We start from the raw sequence: 25,012 nt of genomic DNA, 5'->3' as shown, positions 1-25,012 counted from the left end.
TTTTTTTTTTGAGATGGAGTCTCGCTCTGTCCCCCAGGCTGGAGTGCAGTTGCATGATCTTGGCTCACTGCAACCTCTACCTCCCTGGTTCAAGTGATTCTCCTGCCTCAGCCTCCCGAGCAGCTGGGACTACAGGTGCACGCCACCATGTGTGGATAATTTTTGTATTTTTAGTAGAGACGGGGTTTCACCATGCTGGCCAGGCTAGTCTTGAACTCCTGACCTTGTGATCTGCCCACCTCCGCCTCCCAAAGCCACCGCGCCTGGCCCCAGCCAATCTTTTGCTGTATAACTCCCCATACTTCAAAACTGCCACCTCCTGGATACTTTGTAGCAAAACCCAAACATCATGTGATTCATCTCTAAATATTTCAATTGTATGACTAAAATGTGAGATTCCATTTTTAAGACAACACCATCATCTCTTCCCACTCCCGAGAAAAATAACCAATAATCTTTTTTTCTTTTTTTTTCCTTCTAAAAATTTTACTGATTCATAATAGATATACATATTTTGGGGGGACTTGTGATATTTTGATACATTCATATAATGTGTAATAATCAAATCCGGGTAATTGGGATATCTGTCACCTTAAGCATTTATCTTTTCTTTATACTGGGAACATTTGAATTTTCCTTTACTAGCTATTTTGAAATATACAATAGATTATTGTTTACTATAGTCACTCTACTGATTTACTGAACACCAGGTCTTCCTTCTTCTACCTAACTATATATTTGTAACTGTTAATCAACTACTCTTAATCCCACCCACCACCCCCTTACCCTTCCTGACCTCCGGTAGCCACCAATCTACTCTACCTTCATGAGATCTGCTTTCTTAGCTCCTACATATGAGTGATATTTATCTTTCTGTGCTTGGCTTATTTCACTTAACATAATGACCTCCAGTTCCATCCATGTTGCCGCAAATGACAGGATTTCCTTCTTTTTTATGGCTGAATAGTAATTCCATTGAGTAAATATACCACATTTTCTTTATTTATCTGTTGATGGACACTCAGGTTAATTCCTTATTTTGGCTATTGTGAATAGTGCTGCAGTAACATGGGAATGCAGATATCACCCTGATATGTTGATTCTTTTGAATATATACCCAGGAGTGGGGTTGCTGAATCATATCGTAGTTCTATTTTGTTTTTTGAGGAACCTACATACTGTTTTCCATAGTGGCTGTACTAATTTACTTTCCTACCAATAGTGTATGAGGGTTCCCCTTTCTCCATATCCTCACCAGTATCTGTTATTCCCTATCTTTTTGATGAAAGTCATTTTAAATTGAGGTGAGATGATACCTCATTGTGATTTTCCTTGCATTTTTCTTATGATTAGTGATGTTGAGCATTTTTAAATATTCTTCTTGGCGTTTTGTATATCTTCTTTTCAGAAATGTCTATTCAAATCATTTGCCTATTTTTAAATCATGTTTCCCCCTATTGAGCTGTTTGAGTTCCTTTTATATTCTGGTTATTAATCCCCTATCAGAGGGATAGTTTGCAAATATTTTCTTCCATTCTGTGAGTTGTCTCTTCACTCTATTGTTTTCTTTGCTGTACAGCTTTTGCTTGATGTAATTTCATTTGTCTATTTTTGCTTTTGTTGTCTATGCTTTTGAAGTTTTAGTAAAAAAAAAAAAAAAAAATCATTGCCCAGACAAATGTCCTGGAGCATTTTCCCAGTGTTTTCTTCCAGATGTTTCATAGTTTCAGGTCTTAGATTTAAGTCCTTAATCCATTTTGATTTGATTTTTGTATACGGTGAGAGATAGGAGTCTAGTTTCATTCTTTTGCGTGTGATTTTCCCAGCACCTTTCCCCAATATATATTCTTGGAGCCTGTCAAAAATGAATTGGCTGTAAATGTGTTGATTTATTTCTGGGGTCTCTATTCTGTTCCATTGGTCTATGTGTCTGCTTTTATGACAGTACCATGCTGTCTTGGTTACTATAGCTTTGTAGTATAATTTGAAGTCAGGTAGTGTGATTCCTCCAGCTTTGTTATTTTTGCTTATGATTGCTTTGGCTATTCAGAGTGTTTGGTTCCATATAGATTTTAGGCTTTTTTGTCCTATTTCTTTTTTTTTGAGGTGGAGTCTCACTCTGTTGCCAGGCTAGAGTGCAGTGGCGTGATTTCGGCTCACTGCAACCTCCACCTCCTGGATTCAAGTGATTCTTGTGCCTCAGCCTCCCAAGTAGCTGGGACTATAGGCACCCACCACCACGCCTAATTTTTGTATTTTTAGTAGAGACAGGGTTTCACCATGTTGGCCAGGATGGTCTCGATCTCCTGACCTCGTGATCCGCCCACCTTGGTCTCCTAAAGTACTGTGATTACAGGCGTGAGCCACCATGCCTGGCCTTTTTGTCCTATTTCTGTGAAGAATGTCATTGGTATTTTGATAGAGATTGCATTGACTCTTTGATTGCTTTAGGTAACACTTGGGATGGAGTCTCGCTCTGTCGCCCAGGCTGGAGTGCAGTGGCACAATCTTGGCTCACTGCAAGCTCCGCCTCCCAGGTTCACTCCATTCTCCTGCCTCAGCCTCCCGAGTAGCTGGGACTACAGGTGCCCGCCACCATGCCCGGCTAATTTTTTGTATTTTTAGTAGAGACAGAGTTTCACCATGTTAGCCAGGATGGTCTCTATCTCCTGACCTCGTGATTCACCTGCCTCGGCCTCCCAAAGTGCTGGGATTACAGGCATAAGCCACTGCGCCCAGCTGGTAACATTGATATTTTAACAATATTCTTGCATTCCCTCAGTTTTATTCTATGTAAGCCTGTATAAGTATTTCCTTATCCATTCAGCCATTCTATGTCTTTTAATTGAAGAATTTAGTCCATTTACATTCAATGTTATTGGTAAGTGAGGACTTATTACTGCCATTTTGTTACTTGTGGTTAAGTGATTTTCTCTGGTAGTATCTTTTAATTTGTTGCTTTTTTTTGTGTGTGTATTTATTATAGGTTTTTGCTTTGTGGTTACAAAAACCTATAATAAATACACTAAAAATAAAAAGGAGCCTTACAAAAAAAATCTTAGTTATTTTAAACAGATGACAACTTATCTTTATTTACAAAGAAAAGAATAGAAACAAACAAATAAAGGAAAAACTAAAAAGCCTCTACACTTTAATTCCACCCCCTACACACATTTTGACTTTTTGTTGCCTCAATTTATGTGTTTTTATATGGCCCATCTCTTAACAGGTTGCCATAGCTATTATTGTTTTTTATAGATTTATCTTTTAATCTTCACACTGGAGTTGTGAGTGGATTGCATACTACAATTACAGTGTTAGAGTATGCTGAGCTTGTCTGTGTATTTACTTTTACCAGTGGGTTTCAATCCTTCAAATGTTTTCTTTTTGTATGTTTGTGTTTTTTTCTTTCAGACTGAAGAACTCCTTTTAGCATATCTTGGAAGATGGGTCTGGTGGTGATGAATTTCCTCAGTTTTTGTTTGTCTGGGGCTTTATTTCTTTTTCACGTTTGAAGGATAGCTTTGCTGGGCACAGAATTGTTGGTTGGCAGTTGTCTTTTGTTTTCTTTTTTATTGGGGGGTGACAGGGAGATGGTGTCTCACTCTGTCACCCAGGCTGGAATGCAGTGGTGCGATCATAGCTCACTGTAACCTCAAATTCCTGGGCTGAAGTGATCCTCCTGCATCAGCCTTCCAAGTAGTTGGGACTACAGGTGTGTTCTACCACACCTAGATAATTTTTTTATTTTTATTTTGTAGAGACAGGGGTCTCACTATGTTGTCCTGGCTGCTGTTGAACTCCTAGCCTGAAGCAATCCTCCTGCCTTGGGCTCCCAAAGTGTTGGGATTACAGGTGTGGGCCACCAAGCCTGGCAGTTTTCTTTTCTTTCAGCGCTTTGAATAGGTTATCTCACTTCCTCCTTCTGTTGAGCAACCTGTTGCCAGATGAATTGGAGCTCCTTTATATGTTATTTGTTCTTTTCTCTTGCCGTTTTTGGGGTCCTTTCTTTGTCCTTGACCTTTGGGGGCTTGGTTATTATATGTGTAGTATAATATAGGGTAGTTATATTTGGGTAATTATAGGGTAGTTTTATTTGGGTTTAATCTGTTTGGCGATCTCTGGCCTTCCTGTACCTGGATATTTATATCTTTCTCAAGATTTGGGCCGGGTGCAGTGGCTTATGCCTGTAATCCCAGCACTTTGGGAGACTGAGGCGGGTGGATCACTTGAGGTCAGGAGTTCGAGACCAGCCTGGCCAACATGGTGAAACCCTGTCTCTACTAAAAATTCAAAAGTGAGCCGGGCATGATGGCACATACCTGTAATCCCAGATACTCGGGAGGCTGAGACAGGAGAATCACTTTACCCCAGGAGGCAGAGGTTGCAATGAGCCAAGATCAAGCCATTGCACTCCCGCCTGAGCAACAGAGCAAGACTCCATCTAAAAAAAAAAGGATTTGGGAAGTTTTCTGTTATTATTTTTTGAATAAGCTTTCTACTCCTTGCTCTTGCTCTGCTTCATCTTGAACACCACTAATTCTTAGATTTGCCCTTTTGAGGCAATTTTCTATATCTTATAGGTGTTCCTCGTTTCTCTTCTCTCTTTTCTTTTTATTCCTCTGTGTCTTTTCCAATAGTCTATCTTCAGACTCACTGATTGTTTTCTCTGCTTGATTCATTCTGCTGTTGAGAGCCTCTAATGAATTTTTCAGTTCAGCAAATATATTTCTCAGTTCCAGGATTTCTGTTTGATTTTTTAAACTATGTCAACCTCCGTTAAATTTTTCTGATTAATTTCTGGATTTTTCTGTGTTATTTTAGAGATCACTGAGTTTCCTTAAAACTTCAATTTTGAATTCTTGATCAAAGAGCTTCCCTATCGCCATCCTGTTAAGGTTAGTCACTGGCTCCTTACTTTGTCTGGTTTGAGGAGGTCATGGTTCCTCACTTGCTGTTATTTGTTGTGAATGTACATCTATTTCTTTGCATTGAAGGATTAGTTTTTTGTTCCAGTCTTCTCTTTCTGGCTTGTTTTGTTTTTTTATTGGATATGTTTGCTCAGATATTTTTTTTTCAATATACCTGTTAAATATCTTTTTGTTTTTGCTAGGTCCTTGCTCCCTTTTCAGCACTAGATGGCACCTTAAGCCCAGGTGTGCCTCGGCTCTAGCAAACTTCAGAGCGCTCCCCATCCCTGATGAGGAAAGTCCCTAAGGGTATACCTCGCAGTATGGGAAGGATAGCTGGGAGTTCATGCCCAGGGGACCTGTAGGATGTACCTCCTACAACATGGTCCTACTGGCCAGCCTTTCTGATTTGGTGTCTCCTCTGCCCATGGTACAGAGCAGAGTGTCTGTTAGTCTCTACCACTGCCCATATCTGGCTGTCCTCAGGGATATTTCTCCCTTCCGACACTCATGATGCTTCCTGTGGATTGTGGCAGGGATGGGTCTCCTGCCAGGGGGCCCAAGATGATGGGAAAGTTGATTGTCTACCTCAGTCTCACTTTTTTCAGTTTAGTAACTGAATTGGGGGAAATTTTTCTACATGTTTGGTGACTGGCAGATTGGGGAAGGGACATAAAGTCTGATTCTCTTACTGTCTGTATGGAGTTTTTTCACTTCTGTGTGACCTTGGAAACTGTGTCATCCTTATATTTGGGTTCTGGGATATTGCTGGTGATAATCTTGGTGCTGTATATTGGTTTTTGCTTTTCTGTGAAGGAGAGTGAAGCCAGCTTGCTTGTATTCTACCATTTTGGTAACATCACTCTATTACCAATAATCTGTTTTTATTATTAGCTGTCTAGTCAGTGTTTGCACTTCCCTAGTTGTTCTATAACTGTTTTTGTTTATTTGTTTTGTTTTTTACAGTTTGTTTTAACTGGGGCCCAAAGCCCATAACTTGTATTTCTTTTTGTTTGTTTATTTGTTTGTTTTTGAGATGGAGTCTCGCTCTGTCACTTAGGCTAGAGTGCAGTGGCACAATCTTGGCTCACTGCAACCTCTGCCTCCCGGGTTCAAGCGATTCTCCTGCCTCAGCCTCCTGAGTAGCTGGGATTACAGGCACGTGCCACCACATCTGGCTAATTTTTTATATTTTTGGTAGAGAGGGGTTTCACCATGTTGGCCAGGCTGGTCTCGAACTCCTGACCTCAAGTAATCTGCCTGCCTCGGCCTCCCAAAGTGCTGGGATTACAGGCATGGGCCACCACGCCCAGCCAGGTGTGCTTGTATGTTTTAAGCCTCTTTTCATCTATATGTTCTCCCTTCCTCTGTCTTACATTCTTGCAGTTGTTTTGTTGTTGAAGAAACCAGATTGTTTGTCCTGTAGAATTTCTCACAGTCTGGATTTTACTGAGCACATTTCTTTCTTGTAATTTAATATGTTCTCTCTCTTCTATTTCCTGTAAATTGGCAATTAGATCCAGATGCCTGATCAGATTCAGGTTAGATTTGGGAGAGCAAGACTACATAAGTGTTGTATACATTTGTCAGGAGGTATATAATGTTTGGATGTTTATCTTTTTTTGTGATGTTAGAAGCTACTGCTTGTCATTGTCTAGGTTCCTTAATTGCAACATGGTGATATTTAAGATCTGTTATGCTTTCTTCATTTATTAGCTATAATACTTACATAAAGAGAAATCCCCCTTTATCATCTATTTGGTTACCCTAAGTACACTTCATATAGAAAAGCCAAGATAAAATTTGATTATTTTCATTTATTTACCTTTTTTCAAAATAATGAATTGTTTCATAGAATCACCAAAAGGTGATCAAAAATAGCCTTTTCATTTTAGTATCATTATGAGCATATGGATTTAAATATATTTGATATGTTTTGATACATTGCACGTGATCTTTGATGAGTTAGGTGAGTCTTTGTCATACAAACCTAGTAATCTGGGCATCTTCTTTGATTTGTGGTATGGTAGGATGTTTCCAGGTCATCTTGTGCATTTCCTGCTCTAGACCTGAAATTAGCCATTTCTTCAAGGAGCCCTGATACTTTAGTGAAAATGGCATTTAGAGACCAGAATTTGGTCACTGGATATGTACCTCACTATTAGGTTGACTTTTGTTACCAGGCTACGATGTTTGTATTTTTTTTAAGATAAAATATACCATGAGTTCATGCTGATACTTCTAATTCATGTTCAGGATGACAGGGTTTTTACTTAACCTTATTGATCTCCTTTAAAACATACTGAAGAATCCTTTGTACTTGGAGGTCAGTTTGGCTATATATAAGATCACTGGTTTACATCTTTCTTTGTGTTTCTAAAATATGCTATACTATTGTTTTTTGGCATAAAGTGGTGCTTTCAGAAAGTGTGGTGAAAATCTGATTCTCTTTCCCTAATTAGTGACTTGGTCTTTTTGTCTGAATGCCCAAAGGTTTTTGTTTGTTTTGTTTTCCTTTTTTTTTTTAAAGTCTGGTGTTTTACTAGACTGTGTCTTGGTGTTGGCTGTTTTGGGTCAATTTTCCAAGATATGTATGTACCTTTAAAAAAAAAAAAATTTGGCCGGGCACGGTGGCTCACATCTGTAAATCCCAGCACTTTGGGAGGCCAAGATGAGTGGATCACCTGAGGTCAGGAGTTCAAGACCAGCCTGGCCAACATGGTGAAACCCCATCTCTACTAAAATTATGAAAATTAGCCGGGCATGATGGCATGCACCTGTAGTTCCAGCTACTCAGGAGGCTGAGACAGAAGAATCACTTGAACCTGAGAGGCAGAGATTGCAGTGAGCAGAGATCTCGCAAGACTCTGTCTCTAAAAAAAAAAAGAAAAAAAAGAACACCTTGTAAATAGCTTTTTGGTATAGCTTTAAAAAATAGCAGTGTTATTAAGATATAATTTCATACCATAAAATTCACTCTTTAACTGTACAATTCAGGGGTTTTTTAAGTAATCACAGAATTGTGCATCTATCACCACTACATAATATCAGAACAATTTTGTCACCCCAAAAAGAAACCCTGTACTCCTTAGCAGCCACTCCCCATCCACCCTTTCTCAGACTCTGGCAAGCACTAATCTGTGGTTTTTTGTCTCTGGAGTTGTGTATTCTGAATATTTAACATGAATAGAATTACACAATATGCGGCCTTTTGTCACTGGCTTATTTCATTTAGCCTGATGTAGTTTTTTGTTGTTGTTGGTTTTTAACCTAGTGTTTTAAAGGTTCATTCATATTGTGGCATATATCAGCACTTTATTCCTTTTTATGGCTGAATAATATTCATATTTTGTTTATTCATTCATCAGTTGGTGGACATTTGAGTTGTTTTCACTTTTGGCTGTTATGATTAATGCTTCTGTGAACTTTGGTGTACAGTCTTTGCATGGACATATTTTCAACTTGCTTGGGTATATGTCTAGAAGAAGTAGAATTGCTGGGTCATGTGGTACTCTGTATTTAACATTCTGAGGAACTGCCAAACTTGTTTCCAACAAGGCTGCACCATTTTCACCAGCACTGTGTATAGCATTGTAATTTCCCCACATCCTTGCCCAGTACATGTTCTTGTGTATCTTTATTTTAGTCATTCAAGTGGATGTGAAGTGTTACATCCTTGTGGTTTTGATTTGTATTATACTGATGCCTAATGATATTGGACATCTTCTCATGTGCTTATTGGCCACTTTTATATCTTTTTTTGGGGAAATGTCTCTTCAAATATTTTGCCCATTTTAAAATTGTGCTGTCTTTTTATTATTTATTTGTAAGAATTATTTATATATTCTAATATGAGTTTATTGTCAGATATACAATTTGCAAATAACTTTCTCCCAATCTGTGACTTGTCTTTTTAGTTTCTTGATGTCCTTTGAAGCACACTTTTTTTTTTTTAAGGAAATCCGATTTATTTGTGTTTTCTTTTGTTATTTGTGTTTTTGGTGTCAAATCTAAGAAACTATTGTTTAATCCAAGGTCAGAAAGATTTACTCATATTTTTTCATACAAGTTTAATCATTTTCTCTCTGAGGTTAGGCTTATGATCCATTTTTGGTTAATTTTTGCATATGGTGTGAGGTAGGGGTCTGTATTAGTGTCCTAGGTCTGCTGTAACATTACCATAAACTGAGTGCTTAAAACAACAAAAAATTATTTTCTTATAGTTCTGGAGGCTGGAAGTCCAAATTAAGGTGTTGGCAGTTCCTTCTGGAGTCTCTGAGGGAAAATCCATTCTGTGACTCTCCCCCAGCTTCTGGTGGTGGCTTGAAGTCCTTTTCACTCCTTGACTTGTAGATACATCCCTCCAGTCTCTGCTTCCATCCTCATGTGGCCTTTTCCCTCTGCATATCTCCATATGTCACCTTCTTTTCTGACTCTCATAAGGACACCCATCATTGGATTTAGGGCTCACCCTAACTTAAGATGATCTCATCTCAAGATACTTACCATAATTATATCTTCAAAGGCCCTTATTTCAAATAAGTTGCCATTCTGAGATTCTGGGTGGAGTTATCTTTTGAGGACCACAATTCAACCCATTGTTGGTATCCAACAACATTCTTAGTACCTTTGTTGGAAATCAATCAACCACTGATGTATAGGTTTATTTCTAGACTCTCGATTCTGTTCCACTGATCTGTAGGTCTATTCTGTGTCGATGCTACACTGTATTGATTATGTATATGTCTTTATGTAATTTAAAGTCATCTTTTTTTTTTTTGAGACGGAGTCTTGCTCTGTTGCCCAGGCTGGAGTGCAGTGGCACAATCTTGGCTCACTGAAAGCTCTGCCTCCTGGGTTCTGCCATTCTCCTGCCTCAGCCTCCCCAGTAGCTGGGACTGCAGGTGCCTGCCACCACACCTGGCTAATTTTTTGTATTTTTAGTAGAGGCAGGGTTGCACCGTGTTAGCTAGGATGGGCTCAATCTCCTGACCTCGTGATCTGCCTCTCCTGACCTCGTGATCTGCCTGCTTTGGCCTCCCAAAGTGCTGGGATTACAGGCATGAGCCACTGCGCCCGGCCTAAAGTCATCTTGAATTATAGTGTTTAGTGCTGTGTTCATTTATTTTTTTCCTTTGATTTCCTATTTCATATGTTGAATCTTCTTGTCTGTCTTTCATATTTATCTTTTTTCATATTTATCATTTTTCATCCAGAATCCATTTTCAGTTTCTTCATTTCTTTTTGATTTTTTAATATTTTATTTTATTTTATTTTTAAGTTCTTTTGGATGTGATTCTTTTTTATTTTAAAAAAAATTCTGTCTTTTTTGGCTGGGCACAGTGGCTTACGCCTGTAATCCCAGCACTTTGGGAGGCTGAGGTAGGCAGATCAACTGAGGTCAGGAGTTTAAGACCAGCCTGGCCAACATGGTGAAACCCCATCTCTACTAAAAAAACAAAAATTAGCTGGGCATGGTGGTGGGTGCCTATAATCCCAGCTACTCGAGAGGCTGAGGCAGGAGAATCACTTGAACCTGAGAGGCAGAGGTTGCAGTGAGCAGAGATCGTGCCATTGCTCTCCAGCTTGGGCAACAGAGCAAGACTCCGTCTCAAAAAAACAAAACAAACAAACAAAAAATTCCCTTTTCTTAAATCTTTTTTTTTACTTTAAGTAGTTAGCTATTATGTTTATTTGCTTTTGTGTCTTGCCGGTTTAGTTTTTATTTCTGAAATGTCTTTTTTTTAATTTTCTCTCCTAGATTCTGTCATTTCTTTGTATAATTTTTCTTTTTCTAAGTCACCTAATTTCTCAGTATATAATTCGGATTTACTTACTTTTTTATAGCTTTTACTCTTTCTTAATTTTCTGAGCTTGTTTTAAATCTTATTTTGTTAGCATTTCTTTTTCAGCTACTGGCATTTTCTCCCTAGTGTGGGATTTGTCCTGGCAGGCTTCAGTTTGTCAGTTGCAAGAGATTATAGGGACCATCTCCCAGAGCATTCTTATACTGTCAGAGCTTCCCCAAGGATTTTTAAAAATATATGTTGATAACCATTACTTTTGGAATATTAAAGCATTGAAAAGGGAAGTGGAGTGAACAGTCCTATTGGGTCAGTCTGCATCACTAGACAGTGTTGTAGAAAATCATGCGCTGCTGACAGAGGTGGCAAGCAGCCAGAGGACCACTAACTGCTCTTATCCAGAGCTCCCAAATGTGCCACTGTAAAAGACTTCCTAGATACCAAGTGAGAAAGTCATAATAGTGGCTGCTTTGGTAAATATAAGTCTCTTAGGCTGGTATAATTTAAAGATGCCTGAACATATAATATTTAATGTGATATGATCTAAGACTATAGTTTTATTTAAAGGCAAATTCCTTATTTTTGTATGACACAATTCAAAATTTTAAAGTAACTTAAGAAGCAGTCACTTTAGATTTAGTTTGTCTATTAATTTATAGCCCGCCCTACCTCCCCAGCCTTTTATGACTCTCCCTTCATGTCTAAAGTGTTCTGGTATAAAAACTTGTTTGTTTAGCAAATATCATGTTTACTTTTTAAAAAGCGTTTTCTCATGTATATCGCAGATAATTACAGTAATCTTTCCCCCCAGTTTTTGGATGAAGAAACTAACACTGAAGGGGTGAGGTGGCCTCCCAGGCTCAGAGGGCGATTCAGAATCCAGGCCTGGTGTTCCTTCCACAGTACCAAAGCACCACACATTAGTTGTCTTGTGGATTTTCCACACTTCAGGGAGAATGCCAAAGTGTCTTTGCCTTGCACACACTACCTGTTCAACACTCAGTGACGAGGGTGTCCTTTGTGCTCAGGCAACTCCCGCCCTTCTTCCTTTTGCTCAAGAGGCTTGGATTCCAGACTCCATGGTGCCAGACAGCCCAGTGACAGGCTGGAGGAGGGCAGGACTTGGCAGAGAGGATGCCTGAGGGAAAGAGGAGCAAGAAGGAGGGGAGGCAGGAAGCATGGCCCACTACTCTGACTTCGACAGCTTTTAACATGTTTTTGAGAGATCCAAATTGCAAGTGAGCTTGGAGTCCCTCCTTTATGGCTACTTGAAATCTGCCTCTTTAATGTGACACCCACAGAGATGGGCCATGTGGGACTTGGGTTCATCGAGGCTGCCTTATCAAAGGTTCTAAATTCTGGAGAATAATGGAAAGTCACTTTGGTCCTTAACTCTATAATTTGAGAGGATGACAATACTACTACTATTCGTTTGAACTTAAGAACCTTGTCAAAGCAGGAAAAACAACTATTGGTTTTTCTTGGGATGACTGAATGACCTTTTTCTCTTCAGTTGCTGATTTTGTAGGGCTAGATCCCAGAATTGCTGCATGGCTTATAGATCCTAGTGATGCCACACCCTCTTTTGAAGATTTAGTAGAAAAATACTGTGAAAAATCCATTACTTTTAAAGTGAACAACACATATGGAAATTCCTCAAGAAATATTGTGGTGAGTTGTTTAAGATAAGGTGTTATGAACCTTAATACATCCTATTTTTTCTGGAAGCTTTTTCTATTTTATTGATAGCCTAATAGTAAAAAGAACATTGTCAACATTCATTTTCACTTATTCAGCACAAATAGTTGTGACCTTGGAATTTCTGGTGGAGGATGTTGAATAAGGATGGGTGATGGCTGTTCTTCCATGGCACCTGTTCCTAGGAAATCTGTCCATAGTGTGACTCTTCCAGACGACTCTCTGGTGTCAGTGTCACCTGCTCCATGAACAGAATGCCACTCATTGATAAATCCTTAGTGCTGGTGACGTGGCCACAGTGCCAGAGGTCCTGGGATGGCTACTCTTCAGTCTGTGCGGAGAGAATGGTCAGAACTGCCCTGGGTCTCGGGCTAGGTGCAGCAGCTCATGCCTGTAATCACAGCACTTTGGGAGGCTGAGGTGGGCCGATCACTTGAGGCCAGGAGTTCAAGACCAACCTAGCCAACCTAGTGAAACCCTGTCTCTACTAAAAATATAAAAATTAGCCAATCATGGTGGCAGGTGCCTGTAGTTCCAGCTACTCAGGAGGCCGAGGCAGGAGAATTGCTTGAACCTAGGGGGCAGAGGTTGCAGTAAGCTGAGATTGTGCCACTGAACTCCAGCCTGAGTGACAGAGTGAGATTCTGTCTCAAAAAAAAAAAAAAAACAAAAAAAAAACTGTCTTGGGTCTCTCTCCAGGCCCTCCCCTGCTAGAGATGCCCCTCGTTATCAGGAAGCACCATCTGGAGAAACAAAGGCACTCACACCTTCTAGAACTGTGCCTAGAACCCAGAGAGAGACTTCTCAGCAGGCCCCAGAGGAGAGGTATCTAGTGGTGGTAATGTGGCCACAGTTGGGGCCACCCTGTTCAGGCTTTCTAGTTAGCTGTCAGTGAACAATTACATGGTAAAATCACTGCTGGAAGAACACACAGGCCACTGAGCTAGCTCAAGCAATCAGAGCAAAGCAAGAGGTGATGTGAGCCCGTGCCATGTACTGGGCACTGAGCTGGGGGTAAGAGGTGATGTGAGCCCAAGCCGTGTGCTGGGCACTGAGCTGGGGGTAAGAGGTGATGTGAGCCCATGCTGGGCACTGGGCACTGAGTTGGGGGTAAGAGGTGATATGAGCCTGTGCCGGGCACCGGGCACTGAGCTGGGGATATTTGCCTCATGTACTTCATCCTCACAGATCATCTGTGATGTGAAGATTTGTACCAATAGGGGTTTGGGGTTATAAGTTGCAGAAACGCACTCTCCCTTAATATAAAAAGAGATTTATCAGAAGGATATGGGGTAGCCTACAGAATCAGAGGAAAAGCAGTACCAGGCCTTGGGAAGAACAGGAGCCAGGTAGCCCTGGGTCCCAGGGAGCTGGAACTGGTAGGCATGGTGGCAGCACTGAGCCATGACGTTTTCTCTGTCCAAAAGTCAAAGTTTCAGCACTTGGAGAGTGTTTTCTTTCCCTCCTTGTACCATGTGTCTACACCCCACCAGGGAGGCCGGGCATCTTGATTAGTATCCCTACCCAGAGTTCATGCCATCAGGCAGGGAGACTTCTCCAAACAGAAGCTGAGATATTAGAAATAAAGAGTTGTCCATCTCAGAATTATCAATCCCAGTTTACAGATGAGAAAACTGAGGTATAGAAAGGTTAACGTACATGTACCTTGCCCAGGGTCAAATTGAGGCCAGAGTTCAACTCATCCACACTCCAGGCAGAAAAGAGGCAGCCTCAGATGCAGTTCTGTTTATGTCTCATCAGCCAGATATGTCTCTGTAGTTGAGCCATGCAGGGCATGGATGAGGGTGGGAGATGGAAGTCCAGCCATTAATCTACATGATCACAGATTACACCCTTCTCTCCAAAGAGGTGGCATGAATTGTTCAGATAAATGGAAGAGAGTTCCAGGTAGAGGGAGCAGCAGGGATATGGTAAGACTCTCAGAGAACATAGTGCCTCTGTGGAGGACAGCAAGACCAACCTGGGGAGAAGGAGGCATGGCTGTGGGGAGCCAGAGAAGATGTAGGGGCTCCTTATGCATCTGTGCCATACCAGGGAGCTGGGCCTATCCTGGGGGTATTCAAACTAGGAGTCACATGGTCAGTTTTGGGGTGTAGAAGGCTCCTGCAGGCAGCCAGGTAGAATTCTGCCAGGTGGCAGTCAAGAACTTGACGTGGAGGGACTCTTCCATAGGATGTTCTCCCAACAGGAGAGCCACAACCAAGATGACTAGAAAACAATGTCAGGGTGTGTGCGGTTAGCCACTGGTCCCATGGGATGTTCACTCTAATCTCAGGCCTTCAGCAGAAAACTGAGTCTGAGTGGGCTAGAGGTGGGGGATTTGTTTGGCAGAATGGGGTGTTGAAAAGGTCCTGGTGCTCCAGGTTAGGGGAAGGATAATTAGACTCTGTATTGAGGGACTCATCTCATCCCATCTCCCTCTTTGTCAGCTGAACACATACCCTTGTTTGTCATCTCCCAGGGCCTCTGTGTGCATCTCCTGGGGTGAGAATGGAGGGGTAAGTGTGGAATGTGGCAGCAGCTCTGCGCAGGTGCAAGGTGGTAAGGCTGAGAGAATGGAGCTGTGGACTCCAGAGAGGCCAGGTCTGCATTCTCCTCTCCCTACTACCATTTAATCATTGTACCTGAGACATTAGGCTTCTCTGTGGTTCTGTTTCTCAGTCTGTAAAATAAAGAAATACCGTAGTTTGGGAGGAAGTGTCCAACTATGGATAGCTGGCACTTGCGCAGTAGAAGCACTTTCTATAGATGGGAACTTGTCTAGTCGAGGTGTTTGGTGATAGTACCACATACATGACATCTGCCATTGAAAACCTCATGGGATTTTACTAGGGAACATTTTTCAAGTCATGTCAGTTCCAGACTGTGATGAGCACTGCCACCAAGTTTATCTGATCTTTAAAAATACTTTTGCTCTTTTAAAGATTCAGAATGTACGTGAGAACCTGAAGATACTCTACAGACTTACAAGGGACCTTTGCTCTAAACTGAAGGCAAGGCATTTTATTATAATTTCTGGCTGACAGAGGCTCACAAGAGATGTCTTTTCATTTGCACCCGCACTCCCAGGGAGTTTGAATGTGAAGGAAATGAAACATTGAGTTCTAAGAACAAATGAACCTGTGCATTACTCAGAAAAGGGTAGTCTAGAATGATAAGACCTGAAGTTTTAAAAATGCTTTCTGTAGGTTGAAAACAATTGTAATATTTTTTAAAGCCTCCTCTTTAAGTGGGATGTTTCCAATGCCATAGTTAATGTAAAAGCTGAGCATTGATTTTGATTAACAGTGGGATGGACATAGCTTCACTCAACCAGAGTCTTCCTGGGAAGCAGACAGTGTCTGCAATGAACCACCAAGAAGAGTTGAGTGAAGGGACTGTGTCCAGAGGCCAGGGAGGGCAAAGGGAACCAGCCAGAAGGAGAAACCTCCAGGGAGAGGCGGTAGCTCAGCCTGTTTCCCTCCCTCCTGCCCTTGATGCCCAATCTGAGGGCAGAGGAGTGGCCCGGATGATATGATCTGGAGGAGCCTGCCCCGCCTTATGGGCAAGGGCAGGGCAGAGAATGGGTCTGGAGGGGCAGGAGGGAACATGAGGGCACGAGTTGGAGGATGGAGCCTGGGACTCTCTAATGGCAGAAGGAAAAATAAAAATGATGAGACTCATGAAGAACACAGGAAGGCCCAGATAAATAGAGATTCCGTGCTCTCAGGGGAGGTGGCCTGGAATAACGATTCTAATGTTCCTCAAATTAATCCATAGTGGCAGTGAAAAATCAATGAGAATTATTGGTAAATTTTGGGAATTCAGTAAGCCTATTCTGAAATTAAAAGGGTAGACTAAAAGTCCACAAATGCTTAAATCAATCTTAAAAATGAAAAAGAGTGAAGAAAATTGAGGATGGGGCTTGGCCTATCGGATATTTCTTTTTTTCCACCTCCAATGTTTGACTTGAACCTATCTATATTTCTAAATATCTCTACCAGATCTTGGTAATAAAATAGGCTACTTAAGGGAAATAAGAGTTCATTAGGAAGAGCAAGCAAGAGGAGTAGAGGTTGGGTAGAAGACCAGCCATGCCCATGATAGGGGTCGCCTTAATTCTAGCTCAACAAAATTAAGTAGGCTTTTTGGTTGGGTGCGGTGGCTCATGCCTGTAATCCCAGCACTTCGGGAGGCCAAGGTGGGCAGATCACTTGAGGTCAGGAGTTCAAAACCAGCCTGGCCTACATGGCAAAACTCCATCTCTACCAAAAATTTTTAAAATTAGCCTGGCATGGTGGGGGGTGCCTGTAGTCCCAGCTACTCAAGAGGCTAAGACAGGAGAATCACTTGAACCCTGGAGGTGGAGGTTGCAGTGCGCCGAGATCGTGCCACTGCACTCCAACCTGGGCAGCAGAGCAAGACTCTGTCTCAAAAAAAAAAAAAAAAAAAAAAAAAAAAGTAGGCTTTTCAACAAAATGCAGATACAATAATATTTAAATTGACATTGATATTATTTCTTCCTATTAAACAGGATTATGGTTTATGGCAGCTATTTTGTACTTTGGAGCTTCCTCTGATACCAATTTTGGCAGGTAAGTTACCATAAAGATGAAGTACAGCCATTTTTCTAGAGGGTTCTTCATATTGTTTGGGATGAATATTTCTCCGTACCTTACTTAGGAGTAGATGGTATATCCCATGGGCACCAGAGAGGTAGTAAGCCTATTATTTTCCCTTTCTGTAGTGAGGGGTTGGACTGCATTCCCTCTTGGTGTGGAAAGACTAGAGGTTCTGACATCTTGGTCTTATGGGATCCCTGCTGTGCTGCCTGGCCCAGGAGGAGTAGGCTTCTCTAGATGTTTTATGTGTGGCCCAGGAGGAGTAGGCTTCTCTAGATGTTTTATGTGTGGCCCAGGAGGAGTAGGCTTCTCTAGATGTTTTATGTGTTACTGGTTGCCTCTCATTCTGATTTGCTGTCCTTATAACCTTGAGAACCTTCCTACAAGAACCGATGCAGGGCTCTCTTCTGCCTTTGCCTTTGACGCAGGTCCTGATGGGCACCACATCAGCCCGGGGGCATTCACAGTGTGGGAAAGGCCAGGCTGGCCAGTGCAGTCCCCTCGCCCACTCCCACCTCAAAGGCCAGCTCTGTCAATGCCCCCATTTGCCTGTATGACACAGGGATCCTGACAGATCCTGTGCAGAGGTTGGCATGCGACAGGTGCTGAGTAAATGGCAGTTGCAGTCATTATTGTCCTCATCAGGGAGCGAAGCATTTTAGTCTTTAGTAAAAAGGATACATTAATGTGAATATGATCTGGTTTGGGTTTTGAATCACAGTGATGGAAAGCCATGCCATTCAGGTGAACAAAGAGGAGATGGAGAAGACGTCAGCACTTCTTGGGGTAAGTTATTATTCCAGACGGTTTGTACTGGCCGTCACTTTCCTGCATGAGATAGTTGTTCCCAGTGGCAGATCGAGAGTAGATTCTCCTTTTCTTCTCTTCCGTGTCTGATGTTGACAGTGTTTCTCCCTCTTTCTGACTCCTGCAGGGGAGAAACAAGCATTGAAAAGACCTAAACAGCATCTAGTGCATGTGTGTCCAGGGAGTTCTTTAATGGCTCCTCAGGATCCTCCTCAAAAGTTTACGTTTTTCTTACGGGAACATTGTCCCCTATAGTTTGGTGAAGGAATTCTTGGGTTTCTTGAAAAATAAAAATACAGAAATGTATAAAGATGCATGAAAAAATACATAAAAATGCTCTACTTCAGTTTTCTTAAGAAAACACATGTAGGTGGAGAGTGGGAAAATAGACACAGAAACTGGGAAGGGTGAGCAGTGGGGAGGGCGAAGGTGAAGAGAAGCAGGCTAAAGGGTGCAAACATACAGTAAAATAAAAGAAATAAATTCAGTGTTTGATAGCAGCGTAGGATGACTGTACTTAACAAAAAGGTATTGAACTCGAATGATGGGCGCTCTGAATACCCTGACTTGACCACCACACATTATAGACACGTAATGCATTTTCTCATGTACCTCATACATCTGTACAAATTTTTAAAAGGCTAAACCACATGCCAGGAGCATCTTTAAGATAAAATGTTTAAAGGAAACCCCCAATATAACCATCACCTGGCTCAAAGCATAGAATTTCCAGAGCCCTGTGTGCTTTCCCTATCAGAACCCCTTTCTCGCTGCCAAAAGTAACTGCAACCCTGACTTTTGTAGCCTTTTCATTGTTGCTTTTCTTTCTAGCTTTCCCACTTCAAAGCCTAAACAATGTAGTTTAGCTTTGCTTTTGAACTGTAAGTAAACAGTGATTTACATGTGGCCTTTCACCCAGCCTTCTACATCTCAGCTCCACCTGTATTTCTGTGTGTCACTCAGTGCTGTGGAGTTTTCTGTTGTGGACTGTGCTGCCCTTGGTGTCTCTGTCCCACTGCCAATAGGCGTGTGGTTGTTTCCAAGTGGCAGTCATTACAAACCACGCTGTACCTCTGAGTGCATTCCCTGTGCCCGTGGGCACAGGTTTCTGTGGGCTATGAGGTGACTAGTGCTGCTGGGACACAGGGAAGCTGTTGCTTAGTTTTATTCAATAATGCCCAGTGGCTTCCCAGAGTCTCACCCATGAGAATGCATACGGGATCCCATTCTTGCACATCCTCACTTCCCCTGGCTGCATCAGACTTTTACATTGTAGCCATTTTGGTGAGTCTATAATGATATCTCATTATGAGTTTTGTTTCTGTTTTCCTGATTACTAATGTCAACCAAGAAGAGGTGAAAGACCAGACTGCAAAGCAGTTAGACAAGGCATTACTGGGGTCTTAGAACTGCAATTCAGGATACACAGGTTCAGCTAAAGGCCAATATGTGTTCTGAAGAGAGGAAGGGGAGTTGAGATTTTTAAAAGGAAGCTAAGGGTGAATACACAGTTGTTGTGAAAGAATTATCATTGGTGGAGGCAGTTGGCTTAGTACATGAGTCCGTTGAGCTCATTGGTTGTCGCTCTTCAGGAGGTGCAGCACTGGCAAAATCTAGCTGTTTTCCAGGATGTTGTGGTCATTGCAGTTTGGCCCAGTTCAGAGGTTCAATGCAAGTTCCTGTTTTTTTGTTTTTGTTTTTCAGTGTTTCAGGTCATGCAGGCAGTCCTTAGAATGGCTCCCTGACTCTACTTTAGAGCTCTGGACCAGAGTGATATCATTTTGTATGTCACATTTCACATTAGCGGGGTTGACTAGCTTTTCATAGCATCATTAGCTTTCAGGAATTTCTTTTTGCAAAGGATCTGCTCAAGTCTTTTGCCCATTTTTCTATTTTTTCTTACTGATATATAGGATATCCTGATGTATTCTGGATACAAGCCTGTTTGCTATACTTTCTACCTCTGTCTTGTTCTATGTGATGTTGGATCCCTTTTCTAGTCTTAATATTGTTGGAGAATTGATTCTTTCCTTCCCATCATTTTTGCTTCTTTAAGTTTGTTTTCTTACCTTTGGGGGAGGATGCTTCTATGAGCCTAGGTATTTCACCATGAGGCAAAATATGTTTATTTTTATTTTTATTTTTTTGTAGAGATGAGGTCTCACTATGTTGCCCAGGCTGGTCTCAAACTCCTGGGCTCAAGACACCCACCTGCCTCAGCCTCCCAAAGTGCTGGGACCACAGGTGTGAACCACCATGCCTGGCCAAAATATGTATTTGTATGCTTATTTTGATAAATTATAGGTTATTTATTACTCTCTTAAGAGCTTTCTTTGGGAATTTTGTGTGTCTATGTTTGTTTGTTAAGACAGTGTCTCACTGTCACACAAGCTGGAGTGCAATGGCACAGTTATAACTCACTGCAACCTTGAACTCTCGGGTTCATACAATCTTCCCACCTCAGCCTTCCAAGTAGCTAGGACTACAGGTGTGCACCACCATGCCTGGCTAATTTTTTTTTTTTTTAGTGGTGGGGCCGCACTGTGTTGCCCAGGCTGGTCTCAAACTCCTGGTCTCAAGTGATCCTCCTGCCTCGGCCTCCCAAAGGGCTGGTATTACAGGCGTAAGCCACTGTGCCCATCTCACTGTTGAGAATTGTTTGATGAACAAATTAAATAATCTTAAATTGTGAAAACTATGAATGAGATTAATTGTGTATCATATTTTCAGGCTCGTCTCAAGGAATTGGAGCAAGAAGCTCATTTTGTTGCAGGAGAACCGTTTCTTATAACAAGCAATAACCAGCTTCGAGAGGTAAAGCTGAATTTTGGTTCTTTCATAAAATGTATTTCTTATTCAGGAGTTAAAGGGAGATTTATTTTGAATTTATAAGTATTATTTTATGTCAACTATCTGAAAGTAAGTTTCTCATGTTCTCTCACAAGTAATGAACACATTGAGATTCATTACTTCAAAGCCTTTAACTTGAAGAAAAGTACTAAATGAGAATTTAAGCATGTCGTAACGTCTGTTTGGGTGTGTCTTCTCTGGCTGGTGGCATGGGCTCTGCCATAGTAATGTTCTGTTTCTCTCAAATGTGATATTCCCTCACCATGTGTAAATTGCTTTGTTGAAGATCCTCTTTGGCAAGTTAAAGCTGCACCTGCTGAGTCAAAGGAACAGTCTCCCCAGAACGGGGCTGCAGAAATACCCGTCCACATCAGAAGCAGTGGTAAGGTTTCAGAGTTATCCTTTTTCTTTTTAGAATGACAGCATGTCTGCACCATATGTGTGCTGACCTTCAGACCCACCTGAGACTCTTAGGCCGTCCCCTCATGCTGGCAGCAGTTTCTGCAGAAGAGGGGCTCCCCACACCAAGGTTGCTTTTCTCGCTACGGGCCAAGGAGAGAGAGGCAGACAGTACACTTTTGCAGAAGCAGTTAATTGACTTGACTTCCTGAAAAGCATAATTTGGTGGAGTTTTATTCTTAAAACCAACTTCTTGACAATCCAGTCACAACCTCTTTGCTTCGTGTCCCCAAGAGGAACTAGAAATGGGTCATCAGTCTTCTCCTTTCCCAAGATTTATTTTAGAGAATTTTACCTACCCCTCTCTTGAGAGGAATCAATTTTTTTGAAGACAAGGAGTAGTGAGATTGTGCTGTGTTGGAGTGGGAGAGTATACATCGATATTCAGAAGCCAGTGAGTGCTTTTACTGAAAAGACACAGAGTGGAAGTCAGTAAATAAGTGAATTCATGTTATTGTGAATATTGGTTATTGTGGTGAAAGCCAGCTTTTGAGGCTCCAGTTTGTGCTTTCTGTGCTCTGTCCAGCATTTGACTTTGTAACAGAGGAGGTTTCCTTCTAAGATGTCTCCTGTAGCCCTATTGCCTCTCCAGCACCACATTCCTCCAGTCTCTGCCCTGTGAGGGTGTCTTAGAGTACAGGCCCTCAAGGAGCCTGAGCTCGTTGACTGTGCCTGCACTTGGCCTTTGCTGGTTTAATGGGCAGTTACTGGGTGAATAATGGACTCCTGCAGAGGATGCTCCACTGGAGGGACTTGGAACTGCCCTCTTCCAAATCCTCTTCTTCTTCAAGCTTTCTCCACCTTAATGAAGGGCCCATCCTCCTTCCAGGTCCTTGGGAGCCAGTGCAGAGTAGTGAGTAAGAACAAGGGCAGTGGGGTCAGCCATCACTGGCCAGCATGGTTTGGACAACATGAAAACATTACTCAACTGCTCTGTGCCTCAGTTTCCTGATCTATAAAAGAAAGATAATAATAGTACTTTCCCTACTGGAATCTTGTGAGGATTCAGTGTGTGTGTGCGTGTGTGTATGTGTCCATGTGTCTGTGTGAAACAGCACTTAGGACTGTGCCTGACATAAAAGCTCTCAAAAGACCAGTAAGCACTGGCCATTCCGAGTAAAGTCCTATGAGTTGTCCTTGACTTTCCTTCTGCCTCCCCTCACAGCGAGTGTCGTGGTCTCTACCCACAAAATAGGTCCTGAGTGTGCCTCCTTTTCCCCATCCCCCCCACCATAGACCTTTCTCACTTAGATCCCTCCAACCACTCTTGCCCATGCTGCTTATCCCTCACACCCAGGCAGAGTGATCCTTTAAAAGCATTGGAAAAATCACGTTACTGCCCTAGGACTTCCAGTAGCTTCTATTGCACTTAGCATCAAATCCAAGCTGCAGAGCGTATCCCCAGGCCTGTGCTCTGGCTGTGCCTTCCTGGCCCAGCACCTCCTCTCTCTCCCCACTCCAGCGGCTGCTGAGCTGCCTGCAGCTCTGTGCACCAGCTCCTTCTCTGTCCCCAGACTCGTGCCACAAATTTTTCCTGCTTGCTTCTGACTGTCAGCTTAAACATTGCATTCAGGAGACCTCTGGTCACCCAGACTACAGTAAGGCCCCCAATCACAGCTGTTTCTTCACCTTGAGTTATTTTCTGCACACAACTCACCACTACCTAAAGTTTATCTTAGGTGTGTGTTTGCTTTTTCCATTAGAATGTAGGTTGTGCAGATCAAAGACTTCAGTTTGTTCCCAGAACCAAACCAGCCCCTGGTGCTGAACTTAGCATCTGCAGTGTGTTCATGGAGTGCTGGGTCAGCAGGTGGTTCCTGGAAGCAGCATCTGACTTGCTGTAGAGAGAGACTAAGGCTTGGGTCTCAACACCACAGTGGACATGGGCAGCATGCCCCAGAGCTCCAGCAGGGGGCGCTGCCTGGGCAAGCCACGCATCCCGCACCTGCACCTGAGCTCACCTCTGTCCTGGCACCAGCTGGCACTGTTGCCCTTCCCTTGGCAGCTCCCTTCCCTCTCCAGACAACCAGCAATGCAAGAAAGGAAGCGTTACTCTCTTCTGGTGCTGATGTGCTCTCTTGTTAAGACAACAGCTTTCACGAAGAGCTCATTTTTCTCCCATAAAGACATAATGAGCATAAATCATATTAGCCTCACTCTTTGATTTAACTGAGTAAGTCAAGTTGCTCATTCATGCATATGAAAAGATTGGCTTGTGCCAGGTACATGGCCAAATTCAAGATTCAGATTTCTTCTCGTGACTTCTCTCCATCCTCCCTTCCCCCTTCCCGGAGGCCTTGGTGAGCATTGCGGCTCCTCTCACCCTAGCACCTGTCCCCTCCCTGCCCTTTTCCTCCACAAATCCATGTTTGATGTCAGGGAAACCAGCTGATGGTATCCCCTGTGTCACACACAGATTTGCTGCTGCCCAGCTCCCCCAACTACATGTAGCCCTAACAGTGCATGACTTTTTTTTGTTCCTGGGATGTTCCCAGTGCTTAGTACAATGCCTGGGGCATAGTGGATGCTCAGGAAGTCACTAATGAACCCTTCAAGTTTTGAGATGTATTATCTTTTTCTCATTGTTTGACTCTATATATTTTCTCATTTCTGTTATAATTCTTTGACCATCGAGTTATTTGGAAGTATGTCTTAACATTTCCAAATGTGTGGGGGAGTCCCAGATAGTTTTTGTTATTGATTTCTAAAAAAAATTTTTTTTTTGAGACAGAGTCTCACTCTTGTCACCCAGGCTGGAGTGCAGTGATGTAATCTCAGCTCACTGCAACCTCCCCCTTCCAAGTTCAAGCGATTCTCCTGCCTCAGCCTCCTGAGTAGCTGGGACTACATGCACCTGCCACCACACCCAGCTAATTTTTGTATTTGCAGTAGAGATGGTGTTTCACCATGTTGGCCAGGCTGGTCTCAAACTCCTGACCTCAGGTGACCTGCCCACCTCGGCCTCCCAAAGTGCTAGAATTACAGGCATGAGCCACCATGCCTGGCCTTGATTTCTAAATTAAATGAAGTGTGATAAGAGAACACAATCTATGCAATGTCAGTTCTTTGACACTCACCTCAGGGTTCTCAGATGCTCCTCATGGGCTGAAGAACACATGTCCCCTTGTACCTGTGCAGTGTAGTTTAGAGTCCTGTGGTGCCTAGCTGGTCCGCTCACTCCTGCTGGGGTATAGTGGGAATTCCCTCCCCTCAGCAGGCACATGATGAGTGGGAAACAAGGGTCCCTCCCTAACGAACTGAAGGAAGCTTTGATGTTTTTTTTCTGCAGTGAAGTCACATGTTCTTAGAACATCATAAGGAGTTCAAACTCTGGGAAGGTAGTCCAGCCTTGGGGTCAGGATTCCTGGACCAGCCACTCATCATTTCTGGGAGTTGCTTCTGAGACCCCTTGACTAACTGAAGTGATGGGGTCTCCAGGTCATGTGTGTGCACTGACCCACTGCTGGGCATCCAGTATGTGGGATACAGCCGTGAGCAAGACAGATGCCCTTCCTGTTTTATTCAGCAAACACTATTGTGGCCCTGGCTCTGTGTTTTACACTGTTGATGGTTTAGTGGGGAAAAGGTCTTTATCATCATGGAAAATCTATTCCAGTGAGGAACTATAGCAGGGTTCTCTAGAGAAACAGAACCAGTAGGATATATACAGATATAGATACAGATAGTAGGTATACGAGAAGGGATTTGTTAGGGACATTGGTTCACGCAGTTGAGGGTGCTGTGAAATCCCACGATAGGCCAGCTGCAAGCTGGAGACCCAGGGAAGCTGATAGTGTGGCTCAGTCCAAGCCTGAAAGCCTTGGGACAGGGAAGCTGATGGTGTAACTCTCAGTCCAAGGCT

General features: G+C 42.5%; 1 protein-coding gene across 2 annotated transcripts in view; it reads left to right on the top strand.

Annotated features, from left to right (window-relative positions):
- The window catches only part of POLN (DNA polymerase nu), a 169,628-nt gene that overhangs the window by 49,161 nt on the left and 95,455 nt on the right, over positions 1-25,012 (top strand). For both annotated transcript variants that reach the window (XM_054554909.2, XM_063723276.1), the window contains exons 7-12: positions 12,228-12,385; positions 15,358-15,426; positions 16,947-17,007; positions 17,756-17,820; positions 20,572-20,655; positions 20,978-21,073. In XM_054554909.2, the coding sequence (XP_054410884.2) occupies positions 12,228-12,385; positions 15,358-15,426; positions 16,947-17,007; positions 17,756-17,820; positions 20,572-20,655; positions 20,978-21,073 (533 nt within the window). The remainder of the gene's footprint in view (positions 1-12,227; positions 12,386-15,357; positions 15,427-16,946; positions 17,008-17,755; positions 17,821-20,571; positions 20,656-20,977; positions 21,074-25,012) is intronic.

This window comes from Pongo abelii, chromosome 3 (assembly GCF_028885655.2).
Source record: "Pongo abelii isolate AG06213 chromosome 3, NHGRI_mPonAbe1-v2.0_pri, whole genome shotgun sequence".
NCBI classification, from domain to species: Eukaryota; Metazoa; Chordata; class Mammalia; order Primates; family Hominidae; genus Pongo; species Pongo abelii.
The sequence above is the reverse complement of the archived record's forward strand: the minus strand, read 5'-3'. Positions and strand labels throughout refer to the sequence as shown.